We start from the raw sequence: 18,836 nt of genomic DNA on the forward strand, positions 1-18,836 counted from the left end.
TATAGGAAGCTAGTTAAGTATAAGATGATTCATAATTAATGATTTATAAACAGGGGGTGATATTAAATAAGTTTGTACTTATTACTCACTCCTTTTCAAATGTGTAGATGAAATCACTAAGAGTTTATTTCCTCATCTCTGTTTGTAAACAATACTTATTTCAGTTTATTTTTTATCACTTGTTTGTATAATTTTTTTATTTACATGTTCGACGTAAATAAAAATGAATGAATATGAGTATATGACACTATAGATGGTTATTCGACACACTTACACATTAAAAACTGTTTCCATTACATCATTTTAATCCTTCTTTGGTTTTTATCTGCGTTTATCTCAGTGTTTGGCTTGTTTGTGGAGGCGAACACTGTTGCTATAGTTACCAACACGCGTCTGATGGGAGATGTAGTCCTGCGATGTTCCGTTTGTCGCATAGTTATTGAAGGAAGGACGCTAATTTACTCCATTACCCAGAAACTAATGCGGGAAACGCTCCGGCAGTTGTGAATACATCCCTTGTGTTTCGTCAGGACTCTTTGTTGTAACTTCCGAGAGACTTTTAGTCGATACATGGTTCCACATTTAAAGTATTTGGTTTTAATATTCACAGTATTCGGGTGGTGATATTTAGAAATATATATAGTAATGGTTTCATGGGGTACATTACAGCGGAGGTAAAAGTCTATAACGAACCAGATGATGAGTTTCCCAGGTCACAATCCTCACCTGTTCAAGTGGAGGAGCCTCAACAGGAGCAAAACATCTGCAGACAAGGTAAGTTTACTTTTCTTCATAAAGTCATTACAGATGTTAACATGTGTCCACTCAAGATCGTCACCTCCACTCTCCCTCTAATCTAAAGGGGAAACTTCAATTATGTTTTCAGTCTCTTTACTTTTCTGGATTATCACATCCCCTGGATCATAATTGTACAAAGTGCCCTGTTGGATTTATAAATGAGGAAGAAGCACTTCCGTGTTAATACTATGTGGCTTGGTTCAGAGACCACTTTAGAAATGTCACACAGCAGGCCTCTCTCGGATCCTCACATCACTGCAGCCTGAGACAGAAATAGCTAGTAAAGCACCGTCTGGGAAATGAGTTTTGAAGTAATCTGCTGGCCGCAGCTAAGCTTTCTGAGAGAAATAATCCGCAGACATCAGAAATTGGCTCAGTCGTCACATTTGCACATCTTCACCTGCTGTTCAAGGTCTCTTTGAGCTTTTCAAGGCGATTTCGAGCAAGCACAAAGGTGACCATTAGAGCAGCAGCTCTACAAGCCCCCTGCTCTCACTTACTAACAGTGTCAACTCACCTGAATTAATTATTTTCTCTCAATAACAGGTGCATGTGAAGAATGGTGATATTGATCAGTGGAGGAAGGTGAGGGCAGCTGTGTACAGACATGGCTTTAAGTGTTGGTATCCTGAGAAACCGACCAAACTATCCACCATTCACTATAACATATATTTAACAAAACGGACACATAGGATTAAGTCATTCTGGGCTGCAAATTGAAATATAATAGTTTGATTTTCATGGCAAAATCTATAAGTTATTTCAAGACCAACATTTATTTTTCTACTATTCATCCTGTTTAATCGTGGGTCTGTTTTCCTCTTGGAGCCACATCCAGAGAGGTTCTATAGAATATAAGCAACTGTGGTCGTGTGGAAGATGATCTAATAGCGTTTTTAGATTTAGCATTAATACATGCGTGTTGAATATTATCTTCCTTAACTCCTCAGGAAAAGTTCTTCTTTTCTTTCCCCTGTCCACATTCAGCAAGGTGCACACAAAGATACCAAACAGCACAATGACAAATTTTCTCCATTGAAATAGACTGAATGAGTGATTATAACATTGAAAAGACAAATAATAAATGAAGACAATATTCCTGAAACATTACAAGGTAATCTCCTAATGTTTCTTACTTCCAAGCATCTCTATTAATATTTTTCAGGCCATTATAGAATATATTCGTTCTTTTCACTGCAGGAGAATGCAGCATTGTTGTCAGGGCACCAACCCTTTCAGCCACGTCTTTATGTGTATTTTTCATGATGCATGTTTTTTTTATCATTGTAAACATAATATGTTTTGCTGTTTGTCCATTTCCTCACCCTCAGCGGGTGGAGATGGCCTCTGAGTTTGCTGTGTCTGAAGTCTTCTCCCACAAGACACCTCAGTCAGGAAGCAGCAGCCGAGCCGTTCCACTGCAAAGCTCTGACCAGTTAAAAGATCACGATGACGCATATAATGAAGGTAAGTCAGCCAGTTCAAAAATAAACAGAGCTGTCCATAGAGGAGTTCTTTCCCTATGAAGCTAAGAGGTGACCTGGTGCAGCAGCAGGACAAGACATTAAGGTTGTTGCTTCTCGCAGCTCAGGTTCTTCTTAGTGATTGGCTGAGCAGTAAGCTGCGGTTGGAGCTGGAGGAGGAAGATGACCTGATGTGCTCCCCTGAGAGGAGATGCCCCACTGCACAAGCTTGTTCTCAACCTACTGCCCCGAACTATGACAACTTCGACGGTAAGAATGAAACTGTTACAGATAACAGATAACCTGTGGCTCTTTACTGTTATCCAGATCATTCAGAAAAACTGCGTTGCATACAGATGATCTCACGTTCACTCGTACAGTCATTTAAAACTCCTCACTTGTGCAAAATTCTTAGATCTCTACAACTGCCTGACTGAGGAAGAGGACTACTGCTCTGTTAAAAGCTTCCTACAAGGCCTGATGGAGCAGGAGGTTTTAGACAGTGGGATGATGGAGGAACTGGTGCTGGATGTCGGACAATCAAGGAAGAAGTTCAGGGACCCGCTCGTCACCATGGAAGCGCGACACGAGCAGGTATGTGAGGCTCAAATTCTGGAAGTTGAGATGACTAATGCTGTGGGTTGGAGAAATGTCACCATGACCGAATCAGCTGGAACTTTGGGGACCCACCATTGTGTTCTCATTTGCACTAATTGCCACTGATTGGCACTGAAGGTGCGAGAGAACAGGGCCCGGCGTGACGCAGAGAGGCAGAGGCAGCAGAGAGAGAGAGAGAATCAGCGGGGAGCAAGAGAGGAGGCAAAGAGGAGGGAGCGAGAGGAGGAGGTGAGGAAGAAGCAGGAGGCGCGCAGACAGGAAGAGATGGTGCAACAGGAGATGGTGCGACTGCGGCGTCAGATGGAGGAGAGGAAAGGCCCGGAACCACTGATTCGACAGAGGTACGGTCTCCAGAGCAACCACCAGCCCTCTGCTGACGTGGTTACAACAACCCGTTATCTAAAATTACCCCAAGTTTCCTGACTGATTTCTCTACTCAATACAAACTGATATGAAGATATCATACGAACAAAACTATTCTCAAACATACAGCCTTGTTCGCATGCTAACACGATCACAAGGACAATGCTAACATGCTGATGTATTTTGCAAATATTGGGCAAATGAAAAATGTGAGCTTGATATATCAAGTGTGAAATAAAAATAGATTAATTGCCTGATAATATCCTAAAGTTAGTTTAAACGTCACTAGTCCTCCTTATTTTTGAGTAGTCATTATGGTGTTGATGATAAATTACTATTTTTATATTATGGCCCTAAAATGCTGAATTCGTAACTTAGTTTAAAGGGAGTTAGAGTTATAATTTTTAAATACCAAATAGGTGTTTCTTGCACAGTTGCGGAGAAACATTAGTGAATCTTATCAAACTGGATGGAGGAGAGAGTCTGTTTTATTTCTTATGTGGTGATTACTATGATTATTTGGTGAATCATTGAGTTGTAATATAAAGTTTTTATTCATACTATTTCTCAGTAATCTTTGGGGATATGTGTTGTTCATCTCGGGGCTGTGGTAGATTCAGTTGCGGTTGTTTGTTTATTCCACAGGGAGAGAGAGAGAATGGAAGGTCAGAGGTCGGCCAGTAACATCCAGCCAGCTCCAACACATTCCACAAAACAGCAGCAGCAGGACGCAGAGCCACTGTACAGAGAACAGAACATTCAAACCATGCTTCACTTGAGCAACCTTAAGGTTGGTACCAGTATTGTGTGGATGTGGGTCTGTTTTGTTTGTGGTGCAGGAAATGTGTAGGAAACAATGCTCAAGGTGTGTGTTTGATCAAGTGTTTGCAGAGGCATTTTTCTGAATGGTATTCAGTCGTTTTGGACCGAAGGCTTCGTATGGATAAGGCCAGGGCCCTCTCTGACTGGAGGAGGAAGCTAAGAGCATGGCGAGCGTGGCGGACAGTGGTGTGGGCAGAGCAGAAGCAGCGAGAAGTGGCGAGAACGGAGGAGAAGCTACGGACTGAAAACAGGCAAGAATCAAAGAAAACTAGGTTGGTAGAGTGCATACCTCCGCCGGGGCTCTCAGTCTCCTTAAAATCAATCAAGCTGCACCAAACTGCACAATCATTAATATCAGTCCCCTGAACATACCTCATTTTTCTCATCAAGATCCATGTGGTATTCCCTCGGAAATCAGTAAAAAAAAGTCCCCAATTCCTTGATACACTCATTTATCCGGATCTCTGCCAAATTCAGTGTGTTCTTTCTCGGCCTCTGTCTCATCCATCCACCAAGTTTCACAGAAATCAACAAACAAACCAACTTACAAAACATAACCTCCTTTGCGAAGGTAATAAATGTTTATCTTTATCACAAATTACGTGTCAATTACCTCCTATTTTTCTAAATTAGAATATAAATTGTGACATTTATCGCTTCAGTTCACTCACTGATAAATAAAACAAAATAAATACCTTTACTAAACAAAAATTGATGTTTTAATATAAAATCCCATCTGTTTCCTCCTCCAGACAATGCCAGCTGGCTGTGGAGAGTGACCGAAGGCGGCTGCTGCAACATTGTGTGAACGAGTGGCGGCTATGGTGTCGGAAGGAGAGGGAACAACGAGAGCTTTTGGCCCAGCAGCAGGAAACCCGCCGAAAAATGGCCGCTTTAATCAGCGCTGCATCAACAGGCAAACTCACGGCTGCAGGAGCCCCCCCTTATCGACCAATAATGGCCTCACCCGTGGCGTCGAATCAACCAGAGACCAAGAAGAAGGTGACAGATGCACTCACACATCTGCAAATACAATTTAAAAGTGGCTCAGATATGACACTGAGTGGAATCATGACTAAAACATTAGGTCCGTTCTCAGCAGTAAGTGTCAAAGGCTTCATCACTGAGGCAATAAACAAGCAATAAAAAAAGTTCTCTTCCAATTCTTTTCTTTTTGCATGAGATGAACTGAACCTTTCTTGTTCGCTTCAGCCAGGGAGAAAAAGTTTCCCTGCTGAAATATTCACATCTCTAGGGAGAGCGAGCAGGAGGAGAAGGGAAACAGAGAAATGAGAGGTGTAGGACAGTGGAACAGAGCTCGAGGGACAGAGGAAGCAGAGCGGGAGATGAAGTTGGAGCTGCAGGAGTATATGGTAGAAGGGGCCATAAGGACAACATACTTTCCTTATATATCCGTATATAGAGATACATAGGAGCTTTGTGCTGTTTCTGTACAATCCCTCAAAAGCTTTTTATAGACCTGGGCCTAAAGGCGGTGTTTGATTCCGTCATCTATAATTTAACAACTTCTCCTCTGTTCTATTACATTCGCTGTAGGAGAATCACCACAGGTCAGGCTCTTTGGCCCACAAAGCCTCTGCACTACATCAGGATAAGATGCCTGCGGGAACCGTGGCAGAGCCCACTCAGCCATGGCAGGTGACCCGAAGGCATGCAGCTCCAACTGCTGCTGAACTCCAGGACGCGCTGCAGCGAGGAGTCAGTGGCGGCTTCGCCTCCTCAAAAAGCACCACGTCACCTAGCGACAGGTTTGAGAACAGACACGCAGTCCAGCAGCAGATCATCGCACAACAACGCAGGCTGCTGAAAGTGCAGCAAGAGCAAATTGCACGGCTGAAGGAGGTGCAGAGCGTGAAGGGTTTGGAGGAGGAAGTGGAGAAAACTGCACAGATCTCAAAAACATCAAAGCGAAGAGGCTCCAGACTAAAGAGCCGTGACTCTGAGCACACAGAGCAGAGGTAATGTGAAAGGCACTGAAGATGTCTGTGGGCTAATCACAATCACACTCAGAGAGGCCTCACAGTCACAATCAGGCTGCAACAGCTTGTTCACACTTATTAATAGCTATCCCCTAAATATGCCTGATACACGAGTTATTCCCTGGAAAATTGGTGAAAATGTCAAAAAGAGAGTTCTTTCCTGACATGTATCCCATTCTTCCACCAAGTTCTACGGTAATCCACTCTGAAGTCGTTGTGTAATCTACCAGACTAACAAACAAATGCAGAATAAAACCTAACCTCCTTGGCAGAGGTCATTAACTCACTTTGCATCACTGTGCAGTCACCTGAACGTTAACAGTAATTTGCAGAATTAATTGTGTAACTTGGAAACAGCAGTTGTCACCTCAGGCTCCATTAGCTCCAGATGTTATATGTCAAATTGTCCTTGCATTTTATAGACTCACCATCCATGTAGGAAGACAATATGAAAAATTTATATAGTTGACAATAATTTTAATTTTAGTGGCATAGCATGTCCTGTTTGAGATTTCCAGTGCTGTAGACTAATGCAAAGTTAAAATATTTTAAATTTGTATGGATTTTTTAGTCAGTTTCATTTGCTGATGTGTTTGAAAAAACACTGTGGAACAGTGTTTAAAATGAGGCTTCAGTTTGTATCACTCTACAGTCCGAATTAATTTTTGGCCTCCAGGTAGAGTCATTAAAATAATAGACCACATCAAAATTAGCATTCATTTAAAAATTCTCATTTACCTAAAGAAATTATTAATTATAAGAATCAGAATCTGCACCAACGTCGCAGCAGTGCAACAACAGAAACAAAAACTTCATTAAACAACATTGTTTATATATTGTTTGCATAATCAGTAAAAGAAACCCTGGACTGAATTATTGATTGAACATTTATATGGCTCCAGGCTGTCGACAGCCAGCGGTCAGGCATTATCTTCATGGGTTGTCCGTCCCTCTGTCGCATTCCTTTCAACACGATATCTCACTAGCACCTTGAGGGAATTTCCTCAAATGAACTTGAGTGAATTTTGTGCGCGGACTCTTGATTGGCCGAGCATGGGGGCGGAAAGTGGTCAAAATTCACTGTGAACTTTTTTTGCCTTGAGAACATGATATCTTAAAAATGCCTTGAAAGAATCCTGTCAAATTCACAAATGTTCACTCAGACTCCTGGATTAACTGATGGCCACACTAAACAGGTTTTTACACTTTTCAACATAATATCTCAAGTCTGCCTTTAGGGAAGTTCTTATATATTGATCAGTCGACACTTGGACTCAAAGACGAACTGATAAGATTCCAGTGGTCAAAGGTCACAGTGACCTCATATTAGTCTGAAGAAAATGTATGTAGACTGAAACGGCCCTGGTTAGTGGAGACAACAGCCATTAATCTTAGTTATTTTATCGAATTATAGTGTCCTTGCTGCTGTATAGGATTACTAAGTCAGTTGAATAGTGTGTATATACTGTATGTATACTGTGTGTTATCCTGTACAGTATGACGCCTAGTCTCCTATTCCATCCTTTCTCTCCACAGCCCCCCTGACAGTAAGTTAGACAGTCTCTCTAACTCCACATACCCTCAAATGTGCTATTAGCTCTGAAACTCTCTGAAGATGATGAATAGTCTTTAGGTTCACTCCCTTTTCTCTCCAGAGTGGAGACTAATGGCACAACAAGTTGGCAGGTTTTTGTGTGTGCGCGGACTCTTGATTGGCCGAGCATGGGGGCGGAAAGTTGTAACCTTTATCCGTTATTAGCTTTTCCTCATTAAATACAAATCACACAGGAGTAGAAACAAAGAAGGTGATCAGTTAGAGGAGAATTTAAAGAGAACAGATGAGCAAAAGATGAAATACACTTTCCAAGAAGCCTGTACAACCCATCGACTGTATATAAAGATGGACGACATGTCCCTTCTTCCTCACACTATCCAGTAATGAAGCCAAAATATACCAAATATGAACACTGCTATCTTGCACATTTGGAGTCTGCACAGTAGCAATCGGGGGATGAAGCAAGGTCCACACACTCGACCAATAAAGAGGGTTTTGAATGATGTCATTAAACCTATTTTATAGCATCAAATAACAAACTAAAACCAAACTCACCAGAAATATAAGCCCATGAACAAACTACCTGCAATTTGTTTGACATGGACATTTTAGATTGGCCCGTGTCCCATTTGCTTATAAGGAGGAGGCATTTTTTCACTTCATGTCATCCATCAAAGATGTCCAGTCTGTGGTTCATATCTTATTTTTGAAATGTTCATGATGTGATGCATGTTGTCTGAATAATATTTCCCGGGCAAGGATCAGAAACATGTGAATGCACAGGTTTGTGGCGGCTCTTTGTTTCTCTAACCTCTGGCTGTGATCGTCACTGTTGCAGGGAACAGAGAGTTTCCACAGAGCCCGACAGCCAGTGGACACCTCCGAGGAAAGCTGTCACACGCCAGACATGCCCTCATCCAATCATCACGGGTCAGTCCTACACTATTCGAGCTCAACACACAGACTCCCATACAATATACACAGAAACACAAAGAGACTCTTACAGCAGAAATTGCCTGACCTTGAGTCACGCGTCTGGAGATCAACTGCAGACATAATAGCCTGTAGACAGATGTGTAGAGAAGTACGTCAACAGTAGCACTAATGTTACAACATCCACCTACACGCTGAGAATATTAAATGTGAAACATACATTTACACACGTATCCTCTCTTTCCCTACAAAACTGCTGTAACACAGTAATATGTGGTGATGATTGTCATTTCAAAACTTGAACATTTTTAAATTCGGTGACTAAGCTTGTTGGTATATTACACACAGGAGGAATTTGATACAGATGGATGGAATATTGTCATATTGTATCATCTTGCTCGGTCTAACTTGAAAAAACATTTTGTGTTAAGACGTTGAAAACTGGCACTGATTAAGTTTTTGTGTCATAATGTATAAAAAAAAAAGCCACATTCATATTCAGTCATATTTTTTAAATAAAGAATAACAAACTCAATCATCTCCCTCAGCCATGGAGGCCCGGGCCCAGCATCGTGCAGAACGAAGGAAGGAAATCGAGGAGCTCAAGAGAAAGAAGGAAGAGGAGAAGATGGTGAGAGATCGGGAAGTGCTTTGTAACATCGTAGCAAGTTGTAATTGCCTGACGGCTTGTTAGGAGGAAAAGAAATTAATAAAAGAATCCAACGGTTCCAGGCTGAGATGAAAGCAGCTGAGGAGCAGAGACAGAGGGAGGAGGAGGAGGAAAAACACAGAGCAGCAGAAAAGAGGAAAGAGGAGAAGAGGCTGGAAAGAGAGGTGAGACGTGATACATATTTCATGGATGTTCACAACGTTATGAGCCAAAATACGTGAAGCAGCCGTCTCTTCGGTGCAGCTGAGGAGATGACTGCTTCTTGTATTCTGACTCAAATTTATAAGTTAGTGAGTTAACAGGACACATTGTGACACATTACAGAATATTAAATGTCACTGTGTGTGTGTGTGTTTGCAGAGGGAAGAGGAAAAACAGAGGCAAGTGAAAAGGCAGCAAGAGCTCCTGAAACTCGCCCGTCAACACTACCAAAGAACCTTGTTGCTACGGAGAGGCCTGGCGCCGTGGAAACGCCTCATTCAGCTCCAACTAGTCAACACACAGGTAAATCACCGGTCGTACGTGCATGAAAGTCTTGTTATAATGTCGGCCAAAGTCATTTCAGATGATCGTTGTTTGGCTTCAGCTCAGTGTGAGCCTCTACTACACATTTTACAACATTTACAGTTTCTCTCCGAGCAGAGGAGTCAGGTTAAGTGTAGACATTGACCCCTAACGTCAGGCAGAACATCAGCGTTTGTTAAACACAGACAATTTGCAAGAGGCGGAATGGTATCAGCTGCTTATTATGGACAGAGCAGCAGCAGCTCTCCTGCTGTCACTGCGTACCGCTCCTTCCCAATCGCAATCAAGGGTTTAATTCCAAATAGCTTCAAACATACAAGGAATTTGCTGCGGTGTGTTTGTGCATAAGCATAAATATATGAAAATCAGGAAATAATGGATGAGGCCTTCCACCATGTTTCTATTCTACTACATATAACAAATCCACATGGTTTGGAGACTTGTTAACTTTGGTTGATATATGTGTTTTTATTTGTTCCATGACGATTATTCCACCTTAGAATTATCCATCTGTTGGTGCCGTACCTTCCCTGATTGAGAAGCACTTTGATTTTCAGAGGTGCTATAGAAGGTTTATTATTATTATTATTATTATTATGAGGTAACACAAACCACACGCTGTGTATCCACAGGCAACCCACTCCAACACCTTTAATAGTCTGATGATTGTGAGCAATGAGCAAACTGTTTTTGGTAAAAATACTCACTTGGCAGCTAAATTAAACACAGCAAGCCAACAGCAAAGACACAAACACACAGATATCCTCCATTCAACAACACTTATGCTCTTGGAATGAACAATAAAGACAAAGACACACACTCAAACAAAGTGAAAATGTCCACACAAGCTGAAAACACAACTTCCTCACTGAATTCCCTCAACATCATTGTCAATTCATATTCCAAATGTTCCCCTCCTTTGTCACAACATCATAAGGAAATGCAGAAAATCCTCTGAATACATGCTTCACAGCGAGATAAAAACCCCTCTGGGCACTTCATCATTTCAGTCCACTCCATTATTTCTACCTGGCACATGTGATTGAGTTTCTCCGCTTTTCTTTTCAATCCCCGCCAGCTGGCCGAGAGTCATCACAATCTCCTCCTCCTGAAGCGCTGCACACTAGGCTGGCAGCAATCAGCAAGAGAGACCCTGTCTGCAAAAGAAGCTTCTGCTGACCAACTGCACCAGTACTTTCTGCTTCGGAGGAGCTTAAGCTGCTGGAAAAGAGTGTGTATATACGCCTACACACACACACGCACGCACGCCCACCCACCCACCCACCCACCCACACACACACACACACACACACACACACACACACACACACACACACACACACACACACACACACACACACACACACACACACACACACACACACACACACACACACACACACACACACACACAAAGAATTGCAGCCCCCCAAACATATGCCACTGACCTTTCTACCTTTTCATTTGACCAGTATTAAGAAACAAACATACTAAACTGATTTTCTTGTTAATGTCAGTATCTTCTTTTTCGCCTCAGTCGACTGAGAAATTTGCATTTGTTGTTTTTATTATTTAACAGCTGAGAGGTGTTGAGTGACACGGTTGTCTTGACCTTTAAGTAGAAATAAAAAATAAAATCGATCTGAGCAGCATTCCCTGAAAAAATAAGAAAAAATAATGTTTAAAATGTCAAATAATGCAAAATATAATATCTGAATAATTTCTTGAGTGATTCACAAAAAAACGCCCGTCTCGTTTCGTTAGAGAAAGTGAAAAGTTAATGGGATTTTTTTTCTTGGCCCACACCTTTCCACCAAGTTTAAATAAAATCACTCCAGTAGTTTACACATAATCCAGCAAACAGTCAGACAAACAGCAATGTAACGATAACGTCCATGGAGGTAAACATCCCTGTCTCTAAGTGAGCGTGGTCTGTTTCAGCTGAAGGACTGGAGGCTGATTAAGGAGGAACGGGCCGAGCGTTTCTATCGCACACGCACTCTGAGGAGGTTTCTGCTGGCGCTGCTGAACCATGTGACCCAGGAGAAGCTGGTGGAGTGGGACCGTCGGGAGCTGGCTCAGGAGCACAATAACAGGTCTGCTACCCATCACTCGGCCATATGCTCACTGTATGGATGCTGCAGTGTGCTCCCCTGGGGACACTAACAAACAGGGTGTCTTACAATTACAAGTTGGAATGTAATATAAAACCAATCTGACGACAGTACACAACCATACGACAATGCCTTGAAGGCCACATTGACATTAATTTAATATAAAGACTTTCAAAGACCTACTCTACAGAAAGTTTAAGACTGGGCTTTATTTTCCTCTGTTGTAAGTACGATAATGACAAAGAGTACACACTGCAACCATATTGAATAAGAAGTTGTATGAAATATGAGCTCTGGTGGCGCACAGACACATATTTTGTCCTTTTTACGGCAACTGCCTGAGCACTAGATTGAAAATGACACCGTCATCTCGTCTTCAAGAGACGCAGTTCATTACAAACATTATAATTAATGGGAGTCGGTTTCTGCTCCTGCCAACTGATTTGGCGTAGAGAGAGTGGTGCTGGACTAAATGGTTTCTGACCCCGAGTAAAAGAATATTTATTTGCAGCATTAATCCTCTTCCCCTCCATCTCATACTTTATTAATTTTGTAATGTGGCTCTAACAAGACTAAGAATTGGTTGCTATGCTGCCAGATTTTTCAGGCTGTACTCGGGCACAGCAGAGATTTGTGCTGAATGCAAACTATTTTTAACAATTACGAACATTACTATTACCTATTTGGACCTGTTCCTGCTGTGATCAATGATTAACGATCGCTGTAGCAAAGTTCCAACTTTCTGATTTAACTGTCACTGCCACTAAATGGGAACTTCAGCTTCCAAGGCTAGGTCGGCTAAATGACCACAGCCTGCAGGTGAATTTCCAATGGCCGCCCAGCTGCCACTGTCACCGAGCCCCAAGTAACGTCATGTGAAAACTCATTAGGCGTTGTCAACTCACAGGTCCCTGTAATTTAGCTTCTTATTGCACACTCGCTCTGTTCCCATCTGTCCCTCCATCTGCCTGTGATTTAGACGGGTGCTGCGGCGATGTTTTCTGGCCTGGAGGCGGCTTCCGTGTGTGCTGCGCTGGGAAAGGCAGCGGGAGGCGCGGCGGGAGAAGCTGGGACGGAAAGTGACCGAAGTCCTGCCTGATTTCTGCTCGCATCCACTGTAAAGCCTCTGGGAGAGAGCGTCGGAACTGCACACTGACACAGAGGACATACAAACTGTGCTGAGGACACTCATACAGACAAAGTGAATACACGAGCAAGTTTCTCACATCCATTTAATAAAAATAAAACACACATGTGGACCCATACAATATAGGATGTAAAAATGTGACAATCCCTGTGAATCAGGAAAAGTTAACTTCTCTAGCTGACAGTAATGCATCTTGATTAATTAGATTTTTCCTATCAGGACTCAGTCTGGTCAGAAGAATAAAACTAACTTGTAATAAATTCATATCTACCCAATCATTCATTATGTTTCATCCAATGACAGGTCACAGAACTGTAATTAGACTGATTATCTGGCTTGTGCAGAGATGTTTCATTTACCTGTGACACAAATATGCACGGCACGTTTCAGAAGGCCAGGTGAGGTGTTCACCTTTGTGAATGGGTGTGAAGGATGGAGGAGGAGGTGGAGTGTGAAGCGACCATCCTTCCCGATGACATTCAGCTCATGTTCAACTGCACTGATCCAGAAGCATCGTTATGTCGCTGTGCTCAGAGAAAACCTCCCTACGAGGATCAACAGATCACTCGTTCTCACGTTCCTCTAGTTTTTCAGCTCCGACCAAGGCACTAGAATGTAGAGGAAACATAAAGACCACGTTCATATCAAAGGAAGAAATCCAGTGTGAAGGAAACAGTGATATTTGTTTGGCAGAGAGACTTGATGAAAGGAAGCAGGTAAAAGTTCAGTGTTACAGCTGCACAGAGATGTTGGTTGTCGGTTGCATTAATGTCAGTGAACGCATCTTATTGGAGTTTGTTTGTTAAAAGTCAGGTGGCATCTGAATAGCTGCATAGAATCGGTGATAAGTCCTGCCAACAAAAGACGGCCAGCGAACTTAAGTCAGGGTGAGAGGAGCCATGCTGCCATCCAGTGGACAGGAACAGGACAGCAGCCATTACCCACCCACCCCACCCCAACCCCCACCTCAAACTGTTTTTTAAAGCAGGCTGCGTAATAATCTCTTACACCAGGGCTGTTCGGTTGAGAGAGGTAGGACTTGGTTTGACCCCCATGGCCATGAACTCAGCCCAGTTGCCACGGAAACCCCGAGAGTAGACGCCCGTGTGGACCACGAGCCCCCAGCAGGCACTGCGAGCGGTTCTGTCTCGCAGAGCGGCGCGTGCCTCGCGCTCGGTCACGTTGTGGCTGACGTTGATGACCTGCGTCACGAGCAGGTGAAGCAGCCCGGCGGTGACGATGCTGCTGTACCAGGCGCAGGTGAAGCAAAGAGCAGCGCTGGAAATGCAGGTGAGGAGAAGAGATGGTGTAACCCGCCGCAAGATAACAATGAATCACCACACACACACACACACACACACAAACACCAAACTTACAAGGTCATAACTCTTCATATAAATCATTGGGTGGGCTTGTTACCACAGAAAAGTAATTTAGCCTAAAACTACACAAAATTATTAACTAGTCAGTTTGAGCATTTTAAAAGACAGTGGACATTATTTTTAGATTTTGATGATGAGGTTGAGATACATCGTCTGAAGACCTACTTAAATTGTGCAATGCCTACAGCAGTGCCAGAGCACATTATTTAATCTACCGCTCTTCTACCACTCTCTCGTTGCTCCCAGCACAAAGTCTTTAAAAGGATAGGATGCACTCCAAGAGGCTCTGTGAAACTGATTCAATGCTGCATTGAAGGAGGCCTCGTGTCCAATAAGCAAAGACACACACTCAAAGTAATTTAATCTCTATTTTGGGGTGAACTCTGGGAAAAAATGGCAGAATGCCCCACAGTGCCTCGGTTTGAATATAAAGTTTCTATTAGCTATTAAAAGAAAGCAATTTTGATTGCTGCTCCGAGGTTATCTGCAGTTTCCTGTTTCCATTGGTTCCATGTGAACTGTGGATCAACCCTGACGCAGAGTTATTCCTTTGAGGCATAAAATGTTAATTATTGAGCGGTTCAGGAGATGTTTAAATTTGTGTTGTGCAGAATTGTTTTTTGGAAAAATAAATGTTTTTCATTACATTTCTTAACATATAGCAATTATGACGAGTAAAGAAACAATGGTGATGGCAGTTCTTTATACAATGGAAGGGAAATTGAGGTCAATATCAGTATTAACATTTAAAGGAATAGTTTGACATTTAGGGACATAAACCTATCTGCGTTCTTGCCACAAGTTAAGTAAGTATTAACACCACTTGCATGTTTGTGCCGACTAGAAATTGTGTGTGTCAGTGTTTTCAATACCTGTAGTGGTTGTAGACGCCCGGGCAGTAGAGCAGGGAGGTTAGGAGGGGTTGAGTCGGACACACGCTCTGCAGCACCAGGATGATCCCGTACAGAGATGTCGACAGGAAGAGGACGAGTAAGAGCAGGAAGCTGCGGTGATTGGCCTGCCCCACACAGCTGTTTATCCTAACCCGGCAACGACAGACAGAGAGCAAACACACAAGTACAGACACAAACAGACAGAACATTGTACTAAGACCAGAGGGATATACAACACATAAGACATGCAGGAACAGACATATACTGAAGGTGAAGGAGTGGAGAGAAGCAAGGAGATGTTCTTTTGTAGCTGTAGTTACGATAAATGAGATTTTTGACTCAACGTACAAATATCAATCGAGACACAGCAAAAACTGGCAGAGGTAGGTTGCTCTACTCAATGCCGTTCACGTTTTAAAAAATTAACAAATGTTTGCACAATAGATTATGTGTGAAGAAGAAAAGTAGACAAACCAGAGCGGCGTTTGAGATGTAAGACAAACAGCAGCACAGACACAACAGTGGAGAAACAGGGAAGACGGGCCGTGTGAGAGGCTTTTTAAATGGAACCCACCAGACGCAGTGGTGGTCGAGACGCAGCACGCACACACCACAGATCCGACAATGTCCCGCCCTCGGGGGCTGCACCGCCCTGCACACTGGACACCAGTTACTTTGGTTGCTCTCCTTCAGCTCCATACCCGATTGCTCCCGTGACCCTGTCCGGTTGGGTGCTGTCATTGTCACATCCTGCTTCCCCCCGTTCGCAGTGTGGTCTCTGTCTGCCAGAGGGCTGTAATATGTCACTGTGCTGTGGATATCATCTGGCTTTGGCCGCACGATGCCAGGTTCTCTCTTAGTGTGGACAAGAGCTACCAGAGTGAGGATTACCCCCACAGTTACCACCGAAAGCTGGACCGGGCCAATATCCCCACGGGGGAACACCTCTGTGACAAACAGGTAGAACATGTAAGCCAGGGAGAAGAGAGCAAGGCTGAGGAAGAAGAGTGTCCTTCCCTTCTTGCGGTGGGTGACGTAGTAGTACCACAACACCAGACCGGGCAGAGCCGTCAGAACCACAATGCCGAGCAGGAAGTGGAGAGCAGCAAGGTGCAGCAGGACAGGAAGGAGAATAAGAGGAGGGATAACAGACAGCTCCACTTTGCGGGCTCCGCCCCAAAGCCAGGGCACGCGAATCCGATCTGTGACGACTGCTGTGACCTGTGAGATGGATTCAGGTTTCTGAGATTCCCTCTTTAGAAACCTGGAAAACAGGATTATACTTTTACAATATGAGCTAAATTCTCCTATTCACTCAGCTGTCGTAGCTCTGCTTATGCATATATGCCTCTACCGATGAGTCAATCTGGCTAAAAACACAATTTGGTCTTTGCAAACAGAAGAGTGTTTATTTATTTACAGGAGGGATCGAATAACAAGTTGTCACTCGCCCGACTGAGAGCTTGAGGACACTGCAACCCTGTCAACACCTGCACCCATCAGACGGTGCGAGCTGTCGATCACGTGGTACCAACAGCCCAAAGCAGACTGTGCTTGATCGTCTATTTGACTTTAAATGGGACCATGATTTACAAAATGAACATCATCAATCAAGTGAGAAGTTATTTTAGCCTTCTTTATGTAACCTGTCACATCACCTGTCACAAACGTCATCCAGGTCCTCGCAGTCACAGCAGCAGGCTGCAATATGGCTGCGCTCTCCATGTCTGTTTACGTACTCGCAGCAGCACAAGGACTCATCCTCCTCCGGCACTTTGTTGGCTCGTTTCTTCATGACAAACACCCTGGCAGCCTGTCAAAAGTTTTTAAAAAAGTAAACAATCATTAAAATTAAACTTTTGTAGGCGTTATGAAAATGACACTTTAAGATGAGAGAGAGAGGTGAAAATACCTCTACCAGATCACTTTGCTGAATTGACACTTGACACACTAGAGCCAAAACTGATTTCCACCATCACTGCCAACACTGCAAAGCAGACCCTGCTCATTTGATCCTATCCAGTCCACCTCCTGTCCTCACATCTGTCACACTGTAATAATCTACAGCGAGTTAACAGCATCACTGCTGCAGCTTTTAAGCCACATGGTTCAGAGAGGAGGTGAGGCAGCGGCAGCATTTGTAACAGGTCTTCAGTGTCTTCTTGATTACAGAGAGCAACACAGGATGAGTGGGATTAATCCTTCAGCTCAATTAAACCTCTCCGGGTACTTGTAGCTTTGTTGAGGAGGCCAGAGTGAGACTGATTCACAAAACATCCCAGTGTGTGTTATTACTTTTGTTCAACCACTGATCAAACTCAGAGTAAAAAAAAAAAAAGGACATAAAGGTCAGCCGCATCAGAGAAGAGAGATAGCCGCAGATGTTCTGATTAATGGGAGTGTGTTAGCGTCAGGCAGCATATCTGCTCCCTGACAACAAAAAGACTAATACTGCTGCAAGGATTCCTGGCATGACAGTGCTGCTCAGCAGTTTAGTGTCCTGATGAAGCACTTTCTTTCTGTGGTATATCCTTCTTCTGACTTGGACTGTAGAGATAATGCAGATGTCAGTAGTTGAGTGAGGCCTTGTGATTAGAAGCTGAATTCTGTAGCGATCGACTTATGAGCTGATTGATTAATAAACCTGACGACAGAAAATCAATATGCAATGATTGTGATAAATGCTACTTATGTTTCTTACAATCAAAATTAAGTATCTCTCTCGTGTGTTAGTACTTCCATAAGGTTTACAGTCTGGAGGCTGCTCACATCACATGATCACAGATTTCAGTTTAAACAGAGTCTCCAGGAAGCGACACAAGGCGACAAATAAATCTAAAAACAACGTCAGAGACAACAGAAGATAAACAGAGTTCACAGACCTGCACACTGAGCTGCTACATGCCGACAGGTTCCGGTAAATACCGACAGGTTCCGGTAAATACCGACAGGTTCCGGTAAATACCGACAGGTTCCGGTAAATACCGACAGACGGTATCTTCCGTCAGGCTCCTGAGCGGAAGTGTCTGTCCCGGTAACGGCTCTAGTTTCCGGTCTGACACGTGTTCGTACCGCTTTGTACTGTTATCGTGTGGACGATACCGGAACAACAACAACAACAACAGCAGCAGCAGCCGGACATGAGACGTTTCATGTAAAGTCTAAGGTTCAAGCTTCCGGGTGGTGTGTTTAACGCTGGTGACGTCACAAGAGGTGGACGCTCTCTCTTTCTCACCCCGCCCAGAAGCCGCTCACACACACACACACACACACACACACACACACACACACGCACACACACACATACAAACACACACACAAATATTCAGCAACCTTTCCCATTAATCAATATTAGCTGAAACAATTAATATGCAATTGTTTTTATAAAAAGTTACTTAAATGATTTATCAGTTAAGTAAAAATCCTAAAATTCATTGGTTCAGTTTTTAAATTCTAATATTTTCTTCTATAATAGAGAAATTAAATCTTTTTAACTTAATCAAAACTACTATATCAGCTGCTCTGTTGAAGTATTGTATATTACTTTCTAGAC

General features: G+C 43.1%; 2 protein-coding genes across 13 annotated transcripts; one reads left to right on the forward strand and one right to left on the reverse strand.

Annotated features, from left to right (window-relative positions):
- Positions 1 to 100: 100 nt before the first annotated feature.
- ccdc191 (coiled-coil domain containing 191) lies at positions 101 to 13,268 on the forward strand. 6 transcript variants are annotated; one of them, XM_069512106.1, is made up of 17 exons: positions 102 to 774; positions 1,345 to 1,383; positions 2,130 to 2,265; positions 2,385 to 2,531; positions 2,677 to 2,855; positions 2,997 to 3,220; positions 3,888 to 4,032; positions 4,125 to 4,336; positions 4,817 to 5,066; positions 5,622 to 6,043; positions 8,458 to 8,549; positions 9,101 to 9,183; positions 9,285 to 9,386; positions 9,583 to 9,726; positions 10,826 to 10,978; positions 11,689 to 11,843; positions 12,841 to 13,268. In XM_069512106.1, exons 1-17 carry the CDS (start codon positions 697 to 699, stop codon positions 12,980 to 12,982), a joined length of 2,703 nt encoding a protein of 900 aa, XP_069368207.1. In that variant the 5' UTR covers positions 102 to 696; the 3' UTR covers positions 12,983 to 13,268. The 6 variants fall into 6 exon arrangements, with proteins under 6 accessions (XP_069368210.1, XP_069368207.1, XP_069368209.1 ...); XM_069512108.1 differs by having other exon boundaries at positions 105 to 774; positions 4,125 to 4,315; XM_069512110.1 differs by having other exon boundaries at positions 106 to 774; positions 2,390 to 2,531.
- On the reverse strand, positions 12,052 to 18,465 carry zdhhc23b (zinc finger DHHC-type palmitoyltransferase 23b). Of its 7 annotated transcripts, none has more exons than XR_011238900.1 (7): positions 18,166 to 18,465; positions 16,942 to 17,096; positions 15,858 to 16,547; positions 15,263 to 15,430; positions 14,017 to 14,286; positions 13,368 to 13,616; positions 12,052 to 13,013 (listed from the first exon to the last, which is right to left on the reverse strand). XR_011238900.1 is itself a non-coding variant. In XM_020111960.2 (6 exons), exons 2-6 carry the CDS (start codon positions 17,076 to 17,078, stop codon positions 13,571 to 13,573), a joined length of 1,302 nt encoding a protein of 433 aa, XP_019967519.2. In that variant the 5' UTR covers positions 17,079 to 17,096; positions 18,166 to 18,465; the 3' UTR covers positions 13,076 to 13,570. The 7 variants fall into 7 exon arrangements, 3 of the variants coding, with proteins under 3 accessions (XP_019967519.2, XP_019967518.2, XP_069368216.1); XR_011238903.1 differs by having other exon boundaries at positions 15,263 to 15,421; positions 18,166 to 18,463; XR_011238902.1 differs by having other exon boundaries at positions 15,758 to 16,547; positions 18,166 to 18,463.
- Between the last annotated feature and the right edge of the window lie 371 nt (positions 18,466 to 18,836).

Source organism: Paralichthys olivaceus, chromosome 17, assembly GCF_024713975.1.
Source record: "Paralichthys olivaceus isolate ysfri-2021 chromosome 17, ASM2471397v2, whole genome shotgun sequence".
Classification (NCBI taxonomy): domain Eukaryota; kingdom Metazoa; phylum Chordata; class Actinopteri; order Pleuronectiformes; family Paralichthyidae; genus Paralichthys; species Paralichthys olivaceus.